The sequence below is a fragment of the Oncorhynchus keta genome, chromosome 8 (assembly GCF_023373465.1).
Source record: "Oncorhynchus keta strain PuntledgeMale-10-30-2019 chromosome 8, Oket_V2, whole genome shotgun sequence".
Classification (NCBI taxonomy): Eukaryota; Metazoa; Chordata; class Actinopteri; order Salmoniformes; family Salmonidae; genus Oncorhynchus; species Oncorhynchus keta.
This window is the reverse complement of record NC_068428.1, coordinates 6,773,798-6,794,848: the sequence shown is the minus strand read 5'-3', so window position 1 is coordinate 6,794,848 and position 21,051 is coordinate 6,773,798. Positions and strand designations below refer to the sequence as shown.

General features: G+C 46.1%; 1 protein-coding gene across 1 annotated transcript; it reads left to right on the top strand.

Moving 5' to 3' along the window:
* Window positions 1-2,236: 2,236 nt before the first annotated feature.
* On the top strand, window positions 2,237-19,222 carry LOC118386758 (PR domain zinc finger protein 1-like). The gene is made up of 7 exons (XM_052523419.1): window positions 2,237-2,451; window positions 5,045-5,323; window positions 9,027-9,146; window positions 10,197-10,449; window positions 14,924-15,948; window positions 17,570-17,698; window positions 17,925-19,222. The coding sequence occupies exons 1-7, from the start codon at window positions 2,425-2,427 to the stop codon at window positions 18,306-18,308; spliced, it is 2,217 nt and encodes a 738-aa protein (XP_052379379.1). The 5' UTR covers window positions 2,237-2,424; the 3' UTR covers window positions 18,309-19,222.
* Window positions 19,223-21,051: the final 1,829 nt, after the last annotated feature.

The following is a 21,051-nucleotide window of genomic DNA, read 5'->3' as shown; positions in this document are numbered from 1 at the left end:
ATGAATTTATGGCTGGTTATGACACCTGCATAAGAGTGTCAAAACTCACAAAACCAACTCCGGTAATTAATTTATGGCTGGTTATGACACCTACATAAGAGTGTCAAAACTCACAAAACCAACTCCGGTAATGAATTTATGGCTGGTTATGACACCTACATAAGAGTGGCTAAATCCACAAAACCAACCACACAAGGCAAAACACTCCCTTACACCATAGCCTACCTGTCAACAGTATGTTTTTTACTGACCTTGTTAAATTATTATTGTAATCGTTCACACATTGATGTCAGACATGAATTTACTCCAGTGCTCTGTTGCTGATGACTGGGATGAATGCAGGAGCAGATTTCAGGAGCAGGACAAGACACCCTCTATGTGACTGATGACTGATATAAGGGCATGTACGTGATAGGCCTATCTGGCTTATATGATTATGATGGTCATAATGCTTCTTGACAGTGTCATAAAGTGTATTGTCTTAGTCCAAGTAAAGCGACACAGGATGGTCATAATGCTTCATGACAGTGTCATAAAGTGTATTGTCTTAGTCCAAGTAAAGCGACACAGGATGGTCATAATGCTTCATGACAGTGTCATAAAGTGTATTGTCTTAGTCCAAGTAAAGCGACACAGGATGGTCATAATGCTTCATGACAGTGTCATAAAGTGTATTGTCTTAGTCCAAGTAAAGCGACACAGGATGGTCATAATGCTTCATGACAGTGTCATAAAGTGTATTGTCTTAGTCCAAGTAAAGCGACACAGGATGGTCATAATGCTTCATGACAGTGTCATAAAGTGTATTGTCTTAGTCCAAGTAAAGCGACACAGGATGGTCATAATGCTTCATGACAGTGTCATAAAGTGTATTGTCTTAGTCCAAGTAAAGCGACACAGGATGGTCATAATGCTTCATGACAGTGTCATAAAGTGTATTGTCTTAGTCCAAGTAAAGCGACATAGGATGGTCATAATGCTTCATGACAGTGTCATAAAGTGTATTTTCTTAGTTCAAGTAAAGTGACACTGGATGGTCATAGTGAGATTATGAACATTATGGAGAAAGAAAAACTACTGTAAAGAATTCATTACAACAACAAGAAACAAACTTTCAAACGAAAGGAAAGTTATTGTCAGGGAATAAATGATTAGAATAAATATGGGTTTTGACACTCTTATGTAGGTGTCATAACCAGACATAAAATAACACAATATATGTCACAACAGGTGTAAATACATGGGCCATGACAGTGTTATGACCAAGTTATGTCAGCTATTATGACATGGTTATAACCTGGTTATCACGTGCTAGGGCTGAACAAGCTCTCTTGACCCTGCATTGTACGTGTACATTTATGCCAGTCAAATGCCAAATACTGATGTCTTCATGAACATTATTTCAGACCGCAGCTGTCAAGCAAGGGGGTAGATCCGATTTCTAGACATTCACAAAGCCTTCCATTTTGTCCTCAACATCAGAACACTTCAGCTAAATACAGAATGTTCGCAGATACTTCAAGTGACAGCCGTGACACTTCAATTATGTGAGAGTTATAGACCTAGTCTATGTAATTTTGTCAAGGCAGAACCTGTAGGAAACATTGACATTTAAGCTCTTGAAATTTTGGTTGTGGTCGTGTTTTGGAAACTAACCAAAGTCTTGGTTTCAATTTGAATTCAGTCTCTCAGTTTTGAAGAACTGACAAGAAAAATTCAACTTATTTGAATCATTTCAAACAAACACGGTCTCATAGCCCCTCTCTTTTCCTAAATCTTAAATTAGGCCCACAAACACAACATAGAACAACATCGCTTTGACATATACGCATTCACACCCAAGGAAGATGGAAATGGGGGGTTGTGTTAGAATCTCAGGAAAAAAGAAAAAGGAGAAAGATGTGTGTCTGAAGCGGACAGAACTATGTGACCGGCGACGCACCTCCTGGAGAGAACGCTCTTGTTGTTCTTCTTATCTCAGCACGAGCCCCCGGGGCAGAGGGGGAGAGGGGGAGAGAGAGAGAGAGAGAGAGAGAGAGAGAGAGAGAGAGAGAGAGAGAGAGAGAGAGAGAGAGAGAGAGAGAGAGAGAGAGAGAGAGAGAGAGAGAGAGAGAGAGAGAGAGAAACACCCACACACACCACTGTCCCTCAGTTGCAACTATAGATGAACAGATCACTTCCCCCAAGGAGGAGTCTCAAACACAGAGGAGGGAGATGCGGGAGGAAGAGAGCGGGCAGACCCACACACCCGAGAGAGAGAGAGAGAGAGAGAGAGAGACCCACACACACCACTGTCCCTCAGTTGCAACAGGTACACGCAGTATAAGAATCTCATCAGAGAGAGCGCGAGGGAGAAGGGGAAAGAGAAGGAAGGAGAGGGACCATCAATTACACAGGCACTCGAGGATACAGATAACCTGCTCTATGTGTGGCTCCTCTCAAGGCTTCACAGTAAGTACTCCACCTCTCCTTTACCATGCCACTATTATTCTCATTCTACTATAGTGTGCGCTGTGTGTATTTGGAAATTAGGACAGCCCAGATTACACCTCAAGTCATTTTTTTGTGTCATAATGTGACGTGTGACGGTGAGACAGCGATAGTGTTCTATGAGTTTTCATGAAGTCTGTGAAAGTTCTGTATGTTTTCAGTCACACACTGCACAGATTTCACATCACTCCACTTCCTAAATGTCCATTTTTCTGTCAATTGGTGTGACAGTGTCATACAATGAAATAGATTTGAGTTGCAGGCTTTCATTATTAGATCTTTGAGTTGTAGGCTTTCATGAAGTTTGTGAAACTATTAGTTTTCAGTCACTCACACACCACTCCTCTTACAAAAGTATTCCTTTGTGCCATACGGTGTTCGGGGCGTAATGGTGATATTTTTAAAAGTCAACAATTGACAACTTCTCATGAGGCCACAGCTGTGTGCCTTTGGCTCGTCATGCATTGATTTGAGAGTGCAGTTTCATAGCTTCATGGTTTCAGAGTGAGCTTTCCCCGTCTGTTGTGAGACTCATTCCACTCTGCGGTTGATGCGTACCAAAGAAACGTGAAATGTCATCCATCAATCTTAGTCGATGAGTGTACAGTACAAGAGAAGATCAGTTTCCTCTCCTCGTATGGATGAGCGTGATACACGTTCTAATAAGATATCGCTGGTATTAAAACATTTATAATTATTATTATTATTATTATTCTATGTGCTATGTTGTGACCATTTCAAAGGGTGTTGAGGAGAAGGATGTCAAACCAGTCTACATACATTTTGGAGGACTTTACAATCCATTCAGAAAGGGAATAGATAATAAAAGCTAAAAAGGACACTTCAACTTGAGCCGTATACCATCAACTGGGATAACTTGAAAAATAAGAGCAAAACTGGTCCCCTGTAGCTCCGTTGGTAGAGCACTGTGATTGCAATGCTAGGACAGGGGGTTCGATTTCCAGGACTACCCATATGTCAAATGTATTGCCTGCTTGACTAGTCGCTTTGGATAAAACCGTCTGCTAAATGGCATTTCAAATCACCAGCTTCTGACCTTTCGCAACATTTACTCCATCCACACCTCTGCACTTACCACAGGTTTACACCTGCAAAGAGTGCTCTAGGATTGGCCTTTTTCATACTAACTCTAGTCCTGTTCATGTCCAGTCTTAATTAAAGCTTTTTTCACACTACTGAGTGAATCCCGGGCTGTAATACACTGGCTTGGTCATGCGTCCATCATAGCGGCTGGAACCGTGCTGGAAAGGACAACGTGAAAAGAGAATGTCCGGGTCGAACACCAGACAGAAAGACAGAGGAACAGACGAACAGAGAGGCAGATACCTGGGAAGAGAGCGAGGTCCCAGTCAGTGTAGAGAGGAAGTCTGGACTGATTCACGGGGAACACTGGTTTCCTACTTGTGAAAGTGGTGGTCGCCGCGCCTCGGCTGACGTGCACAGGAACCTCTTCTCATAGCCTGCCATCGTGTTTTGGACGGTCACAGGATGTTTGGAACGGTGGGCGGCGATGGTGCAGGGATGGGCGCTACCGTTTGAAGTTTGTTTGTCCGGTAGTGTTCGTTAGGAAAGTTAGTTAGGACACCCCTCTTCGACTGATTGACAACCCTCTTACCCCTCCGCCATCTCCTTCCGTCTCTGACTGTCTCACATCTCAGCTTCCTTGCTTCTAATTTTAGCTCCATTCAAAACAGAGTAGAGCTTCCTCCTTCAGCACACTTCATCCGCTGTTTGTGATGCTTCATGCTCTTTCAATTCTATAGGAGGGAGGGAGGGAGGGAGGGGGGGAGGGAGGGGGAGGGAGGGAGGGAGGGGGGAGGGAGGGAGGGAGGGAGGGAGGGGGGGGAGGGAGGGAGGGAGGGAGGGGGAGGGAGCGAGCGAGCGAGGGAGCGAGGGAGGGAGCGAGGGAGGGAGGGAGCGAGGAGGGAGGGAGGGAGGGGGAGGGGGAGGGAGAGAGGGAGCGAGGGAGCGAGGGAGGGAGCGAGGGAGCGAGGGAGCGAGGGGAGGGAGGGAGGGAGGGAGGGAGGGAGGGGGAGGGGGAGGGAGGGAGCGAGGGAGGGAGGGAGGGAGGGAGGGGGAGGGAGCGAGCGAGGGAGCGAGGGAGTGAGGGAGGGAGCGAGGGAGGGAGGGAGGGAGCGAGGGAGGGAGCGAGGGAGGAGGGAGGGAGGGAGGGAGGGAGGGAGGGGGAGGAGGGAGCGAGCGAGCGAGGGAGCGAGGGAGGGAGCGAGGGAGGGAGGGAGGGAGGGAGCGAGGGAGGGAGGGAGGGAGGGAGGGAGGGAGGGAGGGAGGGAGGGAGGGGGGGAGGGAGGGAGGGAGGGAGGGAGGGAGGGAGGGAGGGAGGGAGGGAGGGAGGGAGGGAGGGAGGAGAGAGGGGGGGAGGGAGAGAGGGAGCGAGGGAGGGAGCGAGCGAGGGAGGGCAGCAGAGAGAAAAGGGTATAAGCAGGTACAAGAAAAAAATGGAAATTGACTTCCTCAATTATTTGGGCTAATGCACATCATAGTTCTCATACTCTTCTGTGGTCTTATTCCTTAGGCCTCCTCTTCCTCCCAGAACAGCACAGCCATGTTAACCTCAGATGGCTCCCCCTTTCCCCACACCACATCGGTCTCCACCCCCACCCTGACCCTGACCGACTCAAACCTCCAGGACATAGACATGACCCTCTGGAGTGAGGCCGAGTTCCAGGAGAGGTGCACCTACATCTTGAAGGACCACCCGTGGCACCCGGGTAACCACCCAGAGAACCAGACCAAGGCTGAGAGGTCTCTACCCCGAAACTTGGTCCTGAAACGCTGCCCTGACTCTGCAGAGGTAGGTTATACTGAAAGCGTGAAGACCAAACTTTCCTGGAAATGGGGGATGTGCTTAAAAAATGAAAGTTGAGATTGAGAGAGTTAGTATTTGAATACAGGTATGTCTGACTGTTTGTGTTTTCGTGTGTGTGTGGGAGAGTGAGTGGGCATGGTGTTTCTTTGTGGGGACCTAGTGTGTTTGTGTGTGCTTGTGTGTGTTTGGGTGTGTGTGTCTTGGTGTGTTTGCGTGCACACAGGTACGTATGCGCACATGCATGAGAATGTATGCCTATCTGTTCATAATGGGTCTGTGTAGTGTGTGTGTGTGTGTGTGTGTGTGTGTGTGTGTGTGTGTGTGTGTGTGTGTGTGTGTGTGTGTGTGTGTGTGTGTGTGTGTGTGTGTGTGTGTGTGTGTGTGTGTGTGTGTGTTTATGCATGTGCATACAGCTGTACTATATTTGTTCTGTGTGTGCATTTTGGAAAACTTCCCTTACATCACTCCCACATCCTTCCATCCTTCCATCCTTCCCCGGGAGGAAGAAATGCTTGACACACTGTTGTCTTTCCAGCTTTTCCTCTCTGTGTCTTTTACGCTGTGTACATCTTAAGACAGATGGCAAGACAATAGCCACTGGGTGCGTCCCAAACGGCACAATATTCCCCATTTAGTGCACTGCTTTTGACCATAAGGTTTCCCTATGGGCCCTGGTCAAAAGTAGTGCACCAAATAGGGAATATTTTGCCGTTTGGGGTGCAGCCTCTGTCTTCACAGCCTGTGATCAGGTGGATACTATACTTTACATTCCCCGTTCCCAATGTCCCTTGCCATTAAACTGTAAAGCGGAGACACTGAGACCCTTGCTACTGATCGTAAATAATCTCCGGTCCAAGAAGTATATCAGCTAGTTTGATGGCATTTACAACATTTAATCAGCCCAAGCCCCATAATTGTGCCGTTATCTAATACATGTTGTATTGTGCCCAGATGAACACATTTATTTTAGGCCATATAAAGAACAGCTATGCATGATTTAATGAAAAGCACCAAACAGCACCAAACAGAAACAACATTGTTCACATTTAATAAAATACTTAAAAACAGAAGCAGGCAATAGGCTATACAGCTGGCTTCACAGTTCCTTTTCCTGGAGTCCACAATCTCCTTTGTCTTGATCACGTTGAGGGGAGAGGTTGTTGTCCTGGCACCACACAGCCAGGTCTCTGACCTCCTCCCTATAGGCTGTCTTATCGCTGTCGGTGATCAGGCCTACCACTGTTGTCATCGGCAAACGTAATGATGGTGTTGGAGTCGTGCCTGGCCATGCAGTCATGAGTGAACAGGGAGTACAGGAGGGGACTGAGCACGCACCCCTGAGGGGCCCCCATGTTGAGGATCAGTGTGGCGGATGTGTTGTTACCTACCGTACCAATTGGGGGCGGCCCGTCAGGAATCCTCTTGCAGAGGGAGGTGTTTAGTCCCAGGGTCGTTAGCTTAGTGATGAGCTTAGAGGGCACTATGGTGTTGAACACTGAGCTGTAGTAAATGAAAAGCATTCTCATGTAAGTGTTACTTGTGGAGTGCTATAGATATTGCATCATCTGTGGATCTGTTGGGGCGGTATGCAAATTGGAGTGGGTTTAGGGTTTCTGGGATAATGGTGTTGATGTGAGCCATGCCCAGCCTTCCAAAGCACTTCATGGCTACAGACCTGAGGTGCTACGGGTTGGTAGTCATTTAGGCAGGTTACCTTAGTGTTCTTGGGCGCAGGGACTATGGTGGTCTGTTTAAAACATGTTGGTATTACAGAGAGGTTGAAAATGTCAGTGAAGTCACTTGCCAGTTGGTCAGCGCATGCTGTACACGTCCTAGTAATCCTTCTGGCCCTGCGGCCTTGTGAATGTTGATCTGTTTAAAGGTCTTTCTCACAGCGGCTACAGAGAGCATGATCACACAGTCATCTGGAACAGCTGATGCTCTCATGCATGTTTCAGTGTTACTTGCCTCGACACGAGCATAGAAGTAATTTAGCTCGTCTGGTAGGCTTGTGTCACTGGGCAACTCGTGGCTGGGCTTCCCTTTGTAGTCTGTAATAGTTTGCCCTGCCACGTCCGATGAGCGTTGAAACAAGTGTAGTACGATTCGATCTTAGTCCTGTATTGACGCTTTGCCTGTTTGATAGTACGTCGGAGGGCTATAAGATTCCGGGTTAAGAGTCCTGAAAGCAGCAGCTCTACCTTTTAGCTCAGTGTGGATGTTGCCTGTAATCCATAACTTCTGGTTGGGGTATGTACTGTGTCACTGTGAGGACGACGTCATCAAACATATTCCAGTCTGTGCTAGCAAAACAGTCCTGTAGCTTAGCATCTGCGTCATCTGACCACTTTTTTATTGACCGAGTCACTGGTGCTTCCTGCTTTAGTTTTTGCTTGTAAGCAGGATTCAGGATAGAATTATGGTCAGATTTACCAAATGGAGGGCAAGGGAGAGCTTTGCTCGTGTCTCTGTGTGTGGAGTAAAGGTGGTCTAGAGATTTTTCCCTCTGGTTGCACATTTAATATGCTGGTAGAAATGAGGTAAAACGGATTGCATTAAAGTCCCCGGCCATGTGTCTTCCTGTTTCCTTATGGCCGTATACAGCTCATTGGTCTTAGTGCCAGCATCGGTTTGTGGTGTTAAATAGACAGCCAGGAAGAATATAGATGACAAGTCTCTTGGTAAATAGTGTGGTCTACCGCTTATCATGAGATACTCTACCTCAGGTGAGCAAAACCTCAAGACTTCCTTAGATTTTGTGCACCAGCTGTTGTTTACAAATATACATAGACCACCACACCTTGTCGGCTGTTCTATCCTGCCGAAAATCGGTGTCACCATATTAGCTAAAGTAACGTCATAGTCAGCATTGATAATAGAACTAATGTGTTAGTAAACCTGCTACAATCATGCAGTAACGTTACAGTGTACAGTCAGTAAGCAGTTTATCATTTATGCCGGCAGCGGTGGCAATACATTTGTAAATCCAAAACCTTACCCTGACTTGGAAGAGTGTTGTGTTGGATAGTCATAGCCAGCTAGCTAACATAGCATCCCTCTGTTTGACCAGGGTGTTTGAGTAGGCGAAACTAGCTAGCTGCATTTAATAGATAAGTAAGTGAAACTGAAAAAAAAGACAATCTCTCTCTCGCTATCTCTCTCTTGCTTCTCCTTAATTTTGGAATAAAGAAATTTGTTCAAAACTGTTCAACTATTGGCTCTCTCTCTCCCTTTGAGTCAACTACTCACCACTGCAGTGCTAGCTAGTTGTAGCGTATGCTTTCAGTACGAGATTCACTCTCTGATCCTTTGATTGGGTGGACATGTCAGTTCATGCTGCAAGAGCTCTGATAGGTTGAAGGACATCCTCTGGAAGTTGTCATAATTACTGAGTAAGTCTATGGAGGGGGGTGAGCCTCCTAGGTTATGTATTGAAGTCAATGCACTCAAAGGAAGACGGAGTCTAGCTGTCCTCCGGCTACACCATGGTGCTACCCTACAGGGTGCTGCTGAGGCTACTGTAGACCTCCTTTACAAAATAGTGTTTTAATCAATTAATTGGCGACGTGATTATATTAACTATAGTTTTATCGAGAAAATATTACTTTTTAAATGTTTTAGAATTGTTATTTTTATGAAATTCACTGAGGAGGATGGTCCTCCCCTTCCTCCTTCCTGTGTTGTACAGGTGCTTGGGGTGACCAGTCGGGAGCTCATTCAGAAGGGTACACGGTTCGGCCCTCTGGTGGGCCAGACCTACAGCAATGACATGGTGCCCAAAGATGCCAACAGGAAGTACTTCTGGAGAGTAAGTGAGGGGCATTGTGAGATCTCATTGAGGTCAAATTCTGTTCACTTCTACAGGGGGTAGAGGGATTGCACAAATTGACACTTGTGGTCTCACATCCTGTGTAATGTGTGTGTGTGCGTGTGTGTGTGTGTGTGTGTGCGCTTGTGTTTTTATGTCAATGTGTTATTTTTTGCTTTACTGTAAAGGTTGTGTGTGAAGGTGTGTGTGCGTGTGTTTTCTCGTTGGGGAGGAGGTCACACACACAGCTGTTCTGTTTCAGTGAAGCAGTGCTTTTCCACTCACTGCTCCTCTCAGCAGTGCCACGGTCTCACTGCTGGGAAACACACGCGCGTGCGCGCACACACACACACACATACATACACACACACACACACTGACTCTCACACTGACTCTCACACTGACTAAGCAAGGAAGTGGCCTAGGGCCTGCGAGCCACGACTTCCACTTGCATACACACAGCTAACGGCTTAGGCCTGCAAACAGCATAGTCATGACACAGACCAACAGACTATACACAGTCCCGACACAATATCTAAACAACTGGGCCACTCCACAGACATGAGATTAACACAGCCATCACATAGACAACCTGGAATCTGTAAAGTCATGAGTCAATCTGCAAAAAACACTGCTTCCAGACAAAGACCAACAAACAAAGTGATATAAAGTAGATTGAGTGGAAAACTGTGGTAGAGCACAAATCCAGAGAGAAGGATCTCTTTTTTTTGTTGCTCTCCAGAAATGTCTAACCATTTAGGTGTGCTGCATTGGTACATACTGTAGGTATGACATTGAAGTTAGAGTGATATAACACAGTCAGTTGTGAATTGACTCGTGTCATTCCGGTAGAAACAACACATTATGACTACACCGGGTACCCCACCACTACCACCACCAACCAAATCCCTCCACACCTTATATGATAGATAGAACAACATCCTGAGTGACTTCCTTTCTCACGTCATATTACTGGATTGATGCCATATCTTAAGTTTCAGAGCCGTGGGAGAAGGCTGTGTTGATGTAGTCATCTAATTCTCTCTCCAGGTATTCTCCGAGGGTCGGTTACATCACATCCTGGATGGCTTGGACGAGGAGAAGAGCAACTGGATGCGCTACGTCAACCCGGCCCGTTGTCACGGAGACCAGAACCTGGCGGCGTGCCAGACTGGCATGGCCATCTACTTCTACACGGTGAGAGCCGTGCCACCGGGCCAGGAGCTGCTGGTGTGGTACTGCCCGGAGTTCGCCCACCGTCTCAACTACCCGCCCCCCGGAGAGCTCTTCACGGAGAGAATTGGTACGTTTCTGCGATGGATTCTGAAATGCAGAGGAGCTACATCTGGCAGCAAGTTGCTGTTTTGTGGCCTCCTCGACTAACATCAGATTCATATAGGAATCAAGCCTGGAACTAATGTACTTAATAAGTTATACTAGACCAGCCTAACGGATCCAATCCCATTTGATCCAATCTAATACAGAATGGGACAATATGGGGTCTGTGGGACTTGTATTCACTGTGGTGAGGGGATGTGAAAAGCAATATGGTCAATGCGTGTTCGGCACAACGCATTGAAAGGAGTAGAGAGCCATTCCTAGAGTTTACCATAGCAATGGGTGGATGTAGGTGGTTATTCGAAGCAAAAAACGCTCAGTCAATGATCCAGTCGACTTACAAACTCTTTGTGTGGGTGTTTAACTAGTAATAAAAGTCACACCCACAGGCCTTTGTGAGGAGAGAAAAGAAAGGAGATAAGATCTAGCTCCAGGTGTCACCAGGAGTGGTTTTGTCTCAATAGGGAGAGACCAATTTCAGGTCTCAAGGCAAAGTTTAAATGGCCCTTTTTTCACGCACGCACACACGCACACACACACACACACACACACACACACACACACACACACACACACACACACACACACACACACACACACACACACACACACACACACACACACACACACACACACACACACACACACACACACACACACACACACACACACACACACACACAAATCCAGGAGGGGGGGTGTTGAGGTGCTGATAGTTCTCTGGAAGGTTTCCCTTATTCATTTGGCTGCTCTTGAAGAGGAAAAGCGGGAGGAAGTGCTCCGTTGACTACTTGAACTTCCTGGCAAGGCGTTCCCGCTGACAGATTGGTATCTCCAAGAGTGTTGGTTGTTCGTTTGCTTGAGTGCTCGCCTCTCAGGAAGAGAGGGAGGGGTGGTCCTGTGAAACAAATTGGAGTGTGTCTGTCTGTCTGTCTGTCTGTCTGTCTGTCTGTCTGTCTGTCTCTCTGTGTCTGTCTGTCTGTCTGTCTGTGTGTCTGTGTCTGTCTGTCTGTCTGTCTGTCTGTCTGTCTGTCACCAATCCCTGACAGTACAGTATTTGATCTAGCTACGGATCACTTCTTCTTTATTGAGAGCCTTTTTCAGAGGTATTCAGAATTCAACAAAAAGTTAGGCCGTTTAGGTGGAAATAAAAGTTTTGGCTTTGTGACACCAACTCTTAAATTTGTCATAGGTTAGACTAGTGCTGATGTGACACAATGCAATTAGTCAGACAGATAATGGTAATTTAATACACTGATAGGCTGTCGGTAAACTTTAACCCTTTGTTGCTTTGTGTGAAGTCAGTGTGTGAGTGAACCTCGGCAAGACGGAGCTGCTCTTCCTCCCGGGGAAGGACTGCCCGTTCCATGATCTCGCCATCACGGTTGACAACTCCATTGTGTCCTCCTCCCAGAGCGGTAAGAACCTTGGCGTGATCCTGGACAACACCCTGTCGTTCTCAACTAACATCAAGGCGGTGGCCCGTTCCTGTAGGTTCATGCTCTACAAAATCCGCAGAGTACGACCCTGCCTCACACAGGAAGCGGCGCAGGTCCTAATCCAGGCACTTGTCATCTCCCGTCTGGATTACTGCAACTCGCTGTTGGCTGGGCTCCCTGCCTGTGCCATTAAACCCCTACAACTCATCCAGAACGCCGCAGCCCGTCTGGTGTTCAACCTTCCCAAGTTCTCTCACGTCACCCCGCTCCTCCGCTCTCTCCACTGGCTTCCAGTTGAAGCTCGCATCCGCTACAAGACCATGGTGCTTGCCTACGGAGCTGTGAGGGGAACGGCACCTCAGTACCTCCAGGCTCTGATCAGGCCCTACACCCAAACAAGGGCACTGCGTTCATCCACCTCTGGCCTGCTCGCCTCCCTACCACTGAGGAAGTACAGTTCCCGCTCAGCCCAGTCAAAACTGTTCGCTGCTCTGGCCCCCCAATGGTGGAACAAACTCCCTCACGACGCCAGGACAGCGGAGTCAATCACCACCTTCCGGAGACACCTGAAACCCCACCTCTTTAAGGAATACCTAGGATAGGATAAAGTAATCCTTCTCACCCCCGCCCCCCTTAAAAGATTTAGATGCACTATTGTAAAGTGGCTGTTCCACTGGATGTCATAAGGTGAATGCACCAATTTGTAAGTCGCTCTGGATAAGAGCGTCTGCTAAATGACTTAAATGTAAATGTAAATGTAATGAGTTCTCACCCCAGTGCAGTTAGTGTGATCATTAGTGGTGACATTTGGCACAAGCAATTGACAGCATGCAAGATAACAATAAAATTTCAAAAAGGTTGAGAAGGAATATCATTCAATGTGAATTCCAAAGACTGCATCTCACGATTGTGTCCTGTGGATCCAATGCATCGCACTGGTGACTAAACTTATCACGCTGCAAATGATAGTTTTATGGTACTTTTTCCACAGATCTGTGCTAATCCAGACACTTTTAAGGAAATCCTTCCGACAAACCATCAAACAGGTAAAGTGTCAATGAAGGACTAAGATTGAATCCTACTACACCGGCTCTAATGCTCGTCGGATGTGGCAGGGCTTGCAAACTATTACGGACTACAAAGGGAAGCAAAGCCGTGAGCTGCCAAGTGATGCGAGCCTATCAGACGAGCTAAATAACTTCTATGCACACTTCGAGGCAAGCAACACTGAACCATGGATGAGAGCACCAGCTGTTTCGGACAACTGTGTGATCACACTCTCTGTAACCGATGTGAGTAAGGACTTTAAACGGGTCAACATTCACAAGGGAGCAGGGCTGTCTTCACTGACATTTTCATCCTCTCCCTGACCGAGTCTGTAATACCTATATGTTTCAAGCAGACCACCATAGTCCCTGTGCCCAAGAACGCCAAGGTAGCCTCCCTAAATTACTACCGACTCGTAGCACTCAACGTCTGTAGCCATGAAGTGCAATGAAAGGCTGGTCATGGCTCACATAAACACCATCATTCAAGAAACCCTAGACCTACTCCAATTTGCATACTATTGCACTCCATACTGCCCTTTCCCACCTGGACAAAAGGAACACCTACGTGAGAATGCTGTTCATTAAATATAGCTCAGCATTCAACACCATAGTGCCTTCAAAGTCAACACTAAGCTAAAGAACCTGGAACTAAACACCTCCCTGGATCCTGGACTTCCTGATGGACCACCCCCAGGTGGTAAGGTTAGGCAACAACACATCTCACATGCTGATCCTCAACACGTGGGCCCCTCAGGGGTGCGTGCTTAGTCCAATCTTTACTCCCTGTTCACCCATGACTGTGTGGCCAAGCACGACTCCAATACCATCGTAAACAAAATGATGGTAGGCCTGATCACCAACAATGATAAGACGGCCTATAGGGAGGAGGTCAGTGACCAGGCAGTGTAGTGCCAGGACAACAACCTATCCCTCAATGTGAGCAAGACTATGGAGCTGATTGTGTATTACAGGTTAAGGGGAGCCGGGCACACCCCAATTCACATCGACGGGCTGTAGTGGAGTGTGTCGAGAGCTGCAAGTTCACCAACAAACGAACAAACTATCATGGTCCAAACGCACAAAGGCAGTCGTAAAGAGGGCACGACAACACCTATTCCCCCTTGGCATGGGTCCTTAGATCCTCAAAAAATTTCTCAGCTACACCATCGAGAGCATCCTGACTGTTTGCATCACCTTCTGGTATGCCAATTGGTCGGTATCAGACTGCAAGGCACTATAGAGGGTATGTAAAGTGTACACTAGGAGTCAGGAAGCAAGTGGGAGTGAAAGATATAGGGGAGGGAATCAGGAAGGTGATGGAGTCCAGGTGAGTCTCATGAAGCACAGGTGTGCGTAATAGTGAATAAACTGACAACGTCGAATGCCGGAGAGGGAGAGCAGGAGTAGATGTGACAAGGTTGTGCGTACAGCCCAGTACATCAACGGGGCCAAGCTTCCTGTCATCCAGGACCTCTATACCAAGCGGTTAGAGTAAGGCCCTAAAAATTGTCAGACTCCAGCCACCCAAGTCATAGACTGTTCTCTCTGCACCGCACGGCAAGCGGCACCTTAACAGCTTTTACCCCCTTAGCCATAACACTGCTGAACAATTGATCAAATGGCTACCCGGACTATTTGCATTGACCCCCATTTTTACACTGGTCCTACATGCTGTTTATTATCTATGCATAGTCACTTTACCCCTACCCCCACACATTGACTCGGTACCGGTACCCCCTGTATGTAGCCTCGTTATTGTTATTTTATTCTGTTACTTTTTTAAACTTTTGTTTATTTACCAAATATTTTCTTACTCTGTATTGTAAGTTAAGGGCTTGTATGTAAGGTCTGCTGTATTCTGCGCATGTGACAAATAAATTAGATTTGATTATTTTGTGTGACAAAACTTTACCCTAAGTATGTGTGTCTGTGTCTTTTTTTTGTCCCACAGAGCAAAACAATGTTAGTGGAAAGAGTTCAGGGAAGACGGGGCACAGCATGTCTGAAATCCTGAGGATGGAGCACACCAAGCCCGACCCCACTTGCCCCCGACTCCCCGAATCGGCACTGTCCTCAACCTGCAGCCCTGTCCTACCCCTCTGCCCCTCTGTGGTCTACTCCAGCTACCCACCCACCCCCCCAATCCCCAAAAGGTCCCTCAGCAGCCGTGTCAGCCCCCACATGCACTTCCCTGTCAAGCCCAGCCTGGGCATCCCCATCACAGCCCAACATTACACAGTGTCGTCATTGCCAGGTCGCATGTACCCCAGTTCACTGTGCAGTCCCTACCTCATACCTCACTTCCCTCTTGGCATTAACAGCCTACTACCTCACACATACCCCCTGTACAGTGACAGAATAGCTCCTCATATGCCATTTCCACCTCACATGATGCCTTTTGAGGTGTACCCGCACGTTCTGCGCCCATCTGCCAATGTACACAAAGAGCTCCTGCTTGCACTGACCACCACCCCAAAAAACCTCTCACTGCCCAATGGCAGCAGAGATCTGCCCCTCGCACAGACCAAAAGCAAAAAAGACCTCAATTGTATGCCGACCAATGGGTGCAAACACCTTGGGGACCATGTGCCTTCACCAAAGAATTACCTCAAAAACCTACCTTTGACACCAACGGACAACTTCAGTGACCCCAATCATTCATCTGCCAGCAGCACCTTCGATGACCAGCCTCTACCAGCTACCTCTTCAATGGCAAACTGCCTCGCGCCCAGGGGAGGCTCACCGCTGGCGGGCCTGCCCGCCTCTTCTGACTACCTCCCCTCCAAACGCACATCCGCCCTCCTGAGCTCCAGCCACAGTGCAGAGCAAGGGGCAGTGGACCTGCGGAAGGCCAGGCATGGTGGACGGGTCATCGGGTACAAGACCCTGTCCTACCCGCTCACACGGAAGAATGGGAAGATCCGGTACGAGTGCAACATCTGCAGCAAGCTCTTCGGTCAGCTATCCAACCTCAAGGTCAGTCAGTCCCTGATCTGGCCCATGTCTGAGATTACAAGTACTTTATGTTTAGATGATAGTTTATGCTAATATGATATCATTATTGAAATAGTTTTGCTTATGGAAAAGTTTGTGGTCATGCGAAGAACCTGAAAACACTGCTGATGGGCTAACAAAGTATGAAAATAACAGTATATACTCCCAATTACACTGCACGCTCCTAATTACCACCTTTATTGGATCGATAGACAACCTGGACTCATTGATAGATGTAACAAAATAAATACAAATCTGGGAGACTGAAACGTGTATGATATGCTAGGTTTGTAATGGAATATATTAATTTGTGAATGTCCATCTTCCATTTCCTATGATACACCATACATACAAAAGTATGTGGACACCCCTTCAATTGAGGGGATTTGACTATTTCAGCCACACCCGTTGCTGACAGGTGTATAAAATTGAGCACACAGCCATGCAATCTCCATAGACAAAAACTGTCAGTCCGATGGACGAATCCGGGTTTGGCAAATGCCAGGAGAGTGCTACCTGCTCGAATGCATAGTGCCAACTGTAAAGTTTGGTGGAGGAGGAATAATGATCTGGAGCTGTTTTTCATTTTTTTGGGGCTAGTCCCCTTAGTTCCAGTGAAGGAAAATATTTCCTGTTTCAGCATGACAATGCCCCCGTGCACAAAGCAAGGTCCAAACAGAAATGGCTTGTCGAGATCAGTGTGGAAGAACTTGACTGGCCTGCACAGAGCCCTGACCTCAACCCCATTGAACACCTTTGGGATGATTTGGAACGCCAACTGCGAGCCAAGTCTATTCACCCAACATCAGTGCCCGACATCACTAATGCTGTTCTGGCTTAATGGAAGCAAGTCCCCACTCTTCTTCCCAGAAGAGTAGATGCTGTTGTAGCAGCAAAAGGGGAACCAACTCCATATTAATGCCGATGATTTTGGAATGAGATGTTCAACGAGCAGGTTTTCACATACTTTTGGTAATCTAGTGTATGTTACAAATTACAATTCATATATATGTTATGAATTAACAGTTTGTATGATATGTTATGAATTGCTTTTCGTACAGTATGTTACAAATTTGCAGTAAGTATGATTTGTTATGAATTATAATTTGTTGTGGCTAACGTTAGCTAGGCTAGGGGTTAGGGGTTAAGGTTAGTGTTGGAATTAAGTTTAGGAGTTTGGTTAAAGGGTTACGGGAAGGGTTAGCTAACACAACATGTAGTAAATAGTTACAAAGTTACTAATAAGCTAAAGTTGACCATGATGAGATTCGAACACACAACCATTGGGTTGCTAGACGTTCATGTTAAAAGCCAACCTTTGCCTTAGGTAACCTTCTGTCTTATGTAACCATACGAACCATAACATATCCTACTCATTTGAGTGTCCTGGATTTTTTTGTTACTATGTTACGGCTAGTGTATGAGACCAGGCTGCAACAAAGGTGGTAATTGGGTGTATAGGGGCTTTCTGTTCTTTTCATTAAATAGATTTGTATCATCCTCTGTTTTTTGTCTTTCCACTTTTCATTTCCTTTTTATGGCTCTCTCTTTCTGTCTATCTTTCTGTTTCCTTCCTTCCTGCTATTATGTTTCCTGTCTCCAGGTCCACCTGCGCGTCCACAGTGGAGAGCGGCCCTTCAGGTGTCAGACCTGCAGTAAGGACTTCACCCAGCTGGCCCACCTGCAGAAACACTTCCTGGTTCACACTGGGGAGAAGCCACACGAATGCCAGGTATACTGATACTTCACTGATATGTCATGCTTCCCTGATACCATCATTCTGCACTATGGTATACTGCACTAAGTTGACAATGGGAGCACAAAATAACACATCAGAATATTCCCAAGCAAGCCTGCGTAAAATCTCATACTAATCTTGCTCTACTGCTAAAGAAACACCATTCATGAAGTAATTACTCTCATCCTTTCTCCCCCCATCTCTCTCTCTTTCGCTTCAGGTGTGCCGCAAGCGTTTTAGCAGCACCAGCAACCTCAAGACCCACCTGCGTCTCCACTCAGGTGAGAAGCCCTATCAGTGTAAGCTGTGCTTGGCCCGCTTCACCCAGTATGCCCACCTCAAGCTCCACAAGCGCCTGCACACTGGCGAGCGCCCCTACCACTGCCCACACTGCCTATGCGCCTACCTCAATTACTGCAGCCTCCAGGTGCACCTCCAGGGTTTCTGCCCCTCAGGACCCGACCCCTCAGGCCCTGTTCCCTCTGTTGAGGAGCTGCACCGTGTCAATGCCGCGATTGAGCAGTTCGACCTGAGCAAGGCTGCGGAACGCCTGGAGGCAATGGCAGCGGGGGCTGAGGCGGAGAAGGGGAACAGCAGCACTTAGCGTCCTGCTGCAGGAGATGGAGTTGGGGCGGAAGAGCTCCAACCATTTTAACGGCGCCAATGGGAATATGTCACTAGTCGAGCATGGCCTACTATGCAGCAGCGAGGGAATCCTCTGTCCTTAGGTTGCAGTATCACAGCCGACCTCTACCTCTGCATCCTGGCTATGTCAAACAGGAGTCGGGTCATGTGACAGTCCACTAATACCCTTTTCAAACTACTGAGCCGAGGTAAGCCATGGCAAAATGAGTTGTACTGCACTGGCCTGGTTATGCATCCACATACAATGTATAGTGTTTGCAATGTACTGGAAAGGACCATGTGAAAATGAAATATCCAAGCCAGCACAGTACAGCTTGATTCGGTAACGATAGTGTGGAAAGAGTACAAGAGACAGCGCACTGATAATCCATCAGGGTGACAGTGGCCTGATAGTGACCTTTACTGTTTGAAGCAAGGCTTTGTCTCTATTACAGGGATTTTTACTCTCAGGGCAATGTGAAGAGCAGTGGAGGCTGCTGAGGGGAGGACTGCTCATACAAATGACTGCAACAGAGCGAATGGAATAGCAAACACATGGAAACCATGTGTTTAATGTATTTGATATCATTCCACAAATTCCGCTCCAGCCATTACCACAAGACCGTCCTCCCCAATTAAGCTTACACCAGTCCTCTTGTGGTGAATAAGTGGGATTTTACTAGGAGAACATTATTATCAGAGAATATAAACATTGTATTGTACCTATGATATCCTCAGCCTTATTATTAATTTATTACGCAGTTTTTTGTAACCTGAGGAAGCCACAAAGACAGAGACTTGTGATCAAATGTTTATAACAGAGTTTTATTTCCTACTATCTGTTTTTGTCATTTCTTATTTCTTGATGATGTGGGGCAATAATTGAAAATAAACAATTCATGCATAAAGAAATAATGTGCCTTACTTTACATTTGAATGTGTTTATTCACATTTGTGTGTATGTGTGTGTGTGTGTGTGTGTGTGTGTGTGTGTGTGTGTGTGCAGGCTTGGGTAGGTTACTTTCTTAATGTCATCCGTTACAGTTAATAGTAGTAGTAGGTTGTCCAAAATTGTCATCAGTAACGTAACTTTTGGATTACCCCAAACTCAGTAATGTAATCTGATTACTTTCCATTCATTTTAGATTACTTTCCCCTTAAGGAGCATTAAAAGAAGACAAAAAGGATCCATCAAACGCATTTGGTGTGTCGTACTGGTCTCTGACTTGTGGTCAGACTCGCTCAGGTGGAACAAACTTAAACGTGTGCCTTTTTCAATGATGAATTGAATGTCATTGAGAAAACATAAAGATGTTATTTTACATTTATATTGTAGTCATTTAGCAGATGCTCTTATCCAGAGATACTTACACAAGCAATTAGGGTCAAGTGCATTTCAAGGGCACATTGACAGGTTTTTCACAGAGTCGGCTCGGGATTTGAACCAGCATCCTTTCGGTTCCATCTACCACACTTAACCACAAACATCCTTTCTGAATTTAAAAGTAACCCAAGAAGTATTCATCTTGTTTTTCAAAAATATCTGTAAACTGATTTACAATATTTTTGATAAATTCATAAATTGCCATCAGATGACATTGAATGTAATCAGTTCTCCCCAACCTTGTATGTGCATGTGTGCATGTATGCCCCATTAGGGAAGTTGTTGTCTTGATAACCTCTCCTTCCTACCGCTGTTACCCACATTGTATTTCAGAGCTCTGGTAAGGAATGACATCGCTGGCACACACTCACAAAGACAGTCTCCCCCTCTCTCTCTTTCACACACGCGCTGGACTCTCTCTTGCACAGGCTCATGAGCTCTCTCTCTCTCTCTCCCCCTCTCTCCCTTCAGGACACCACTGGCACTTTGGGAAAATCCGGTTTTCATATAATAATTCAGGATCGGATGTTGATCAGGATTCAGTGTTTGAAATGGGATAAGCAGAGTTTGTGTGGGTTTGTTTGTGACCGTGTATATATTTTCTCTTAAGTGTATCACTTCCAGTTGCCAGCAGTAGTTGAACTCATTGATACGGGAAATTGCTCACACCCACACACTCTATCGCCCACACACTACCAATGAGACCAATCTACGGACTCCCCAGAGGTGTGAATGATGCAATATCACTCCGTATGGAAACTGAAACAGAGTATTACACATGGGTAAATGATTCAGTCAGTTTCCTCCAACAATCCAGTAAATTGCTACAGGGTATGGATTTAGTTCTGTCCTCACTTTCCCCTTTTCACTCAACCCCTCATCACATTTTCATTATATTTTACATGCTGACATTTTTGCATATTTTCACTGTTTAATGTCTTTTCATCCTACAGTATATTAAATATATATTGGGTGGTTTAAATCATGTTGAATTTCATATTTCATTAGACATATTTCATTACTAAGCTAACATATGGAAATGTTTTTAGATGGTCATACAATAGATCATTTAGCTATTTGATATTGAATTTTAGGACCCTCCAAAATATATTTAGTTACCTCCTAATTATATTTTTTAATTATTTGATCAAATATAGAATTTGCTCTTTACAACTATAGCCCATAGAAACGCATTGAATAACACATTTAGAAATGGCAAAAGACAGTGGCAAAGTAAATCATAAGGATTTAAAGTGTCTGTCCTGTATCTAGCAGATGTATGAAAGCTCAGGAAATACATTGTACTTGTCAAAAAATTGGACAGACCTACTCACTCAAG

Bases quoted from the DNA above. Each gene is read 5' to 3' on its own strand.
- LOC118386758 (XM_052523419.1), top strand. From the start codon at position 2,425: ATGTGTGGCTCCTCTCAAGGCTTCACA. The intron at 5,324-9,026 runs GTAGGTTATACT...TGTGTTGTACAG, and splicing joins GCTGCCCTGACTCTGCAGAG to GTGCTTGGGGTGACCAGTCG. The intron at 9,147-10,196 runs GTAAGTGAGGGG...TTCTCTCTCCAG, and splicing joins ACAGGAAGTACTTCTGGAGA to GTATTCTCCGAGGGTCGGTT.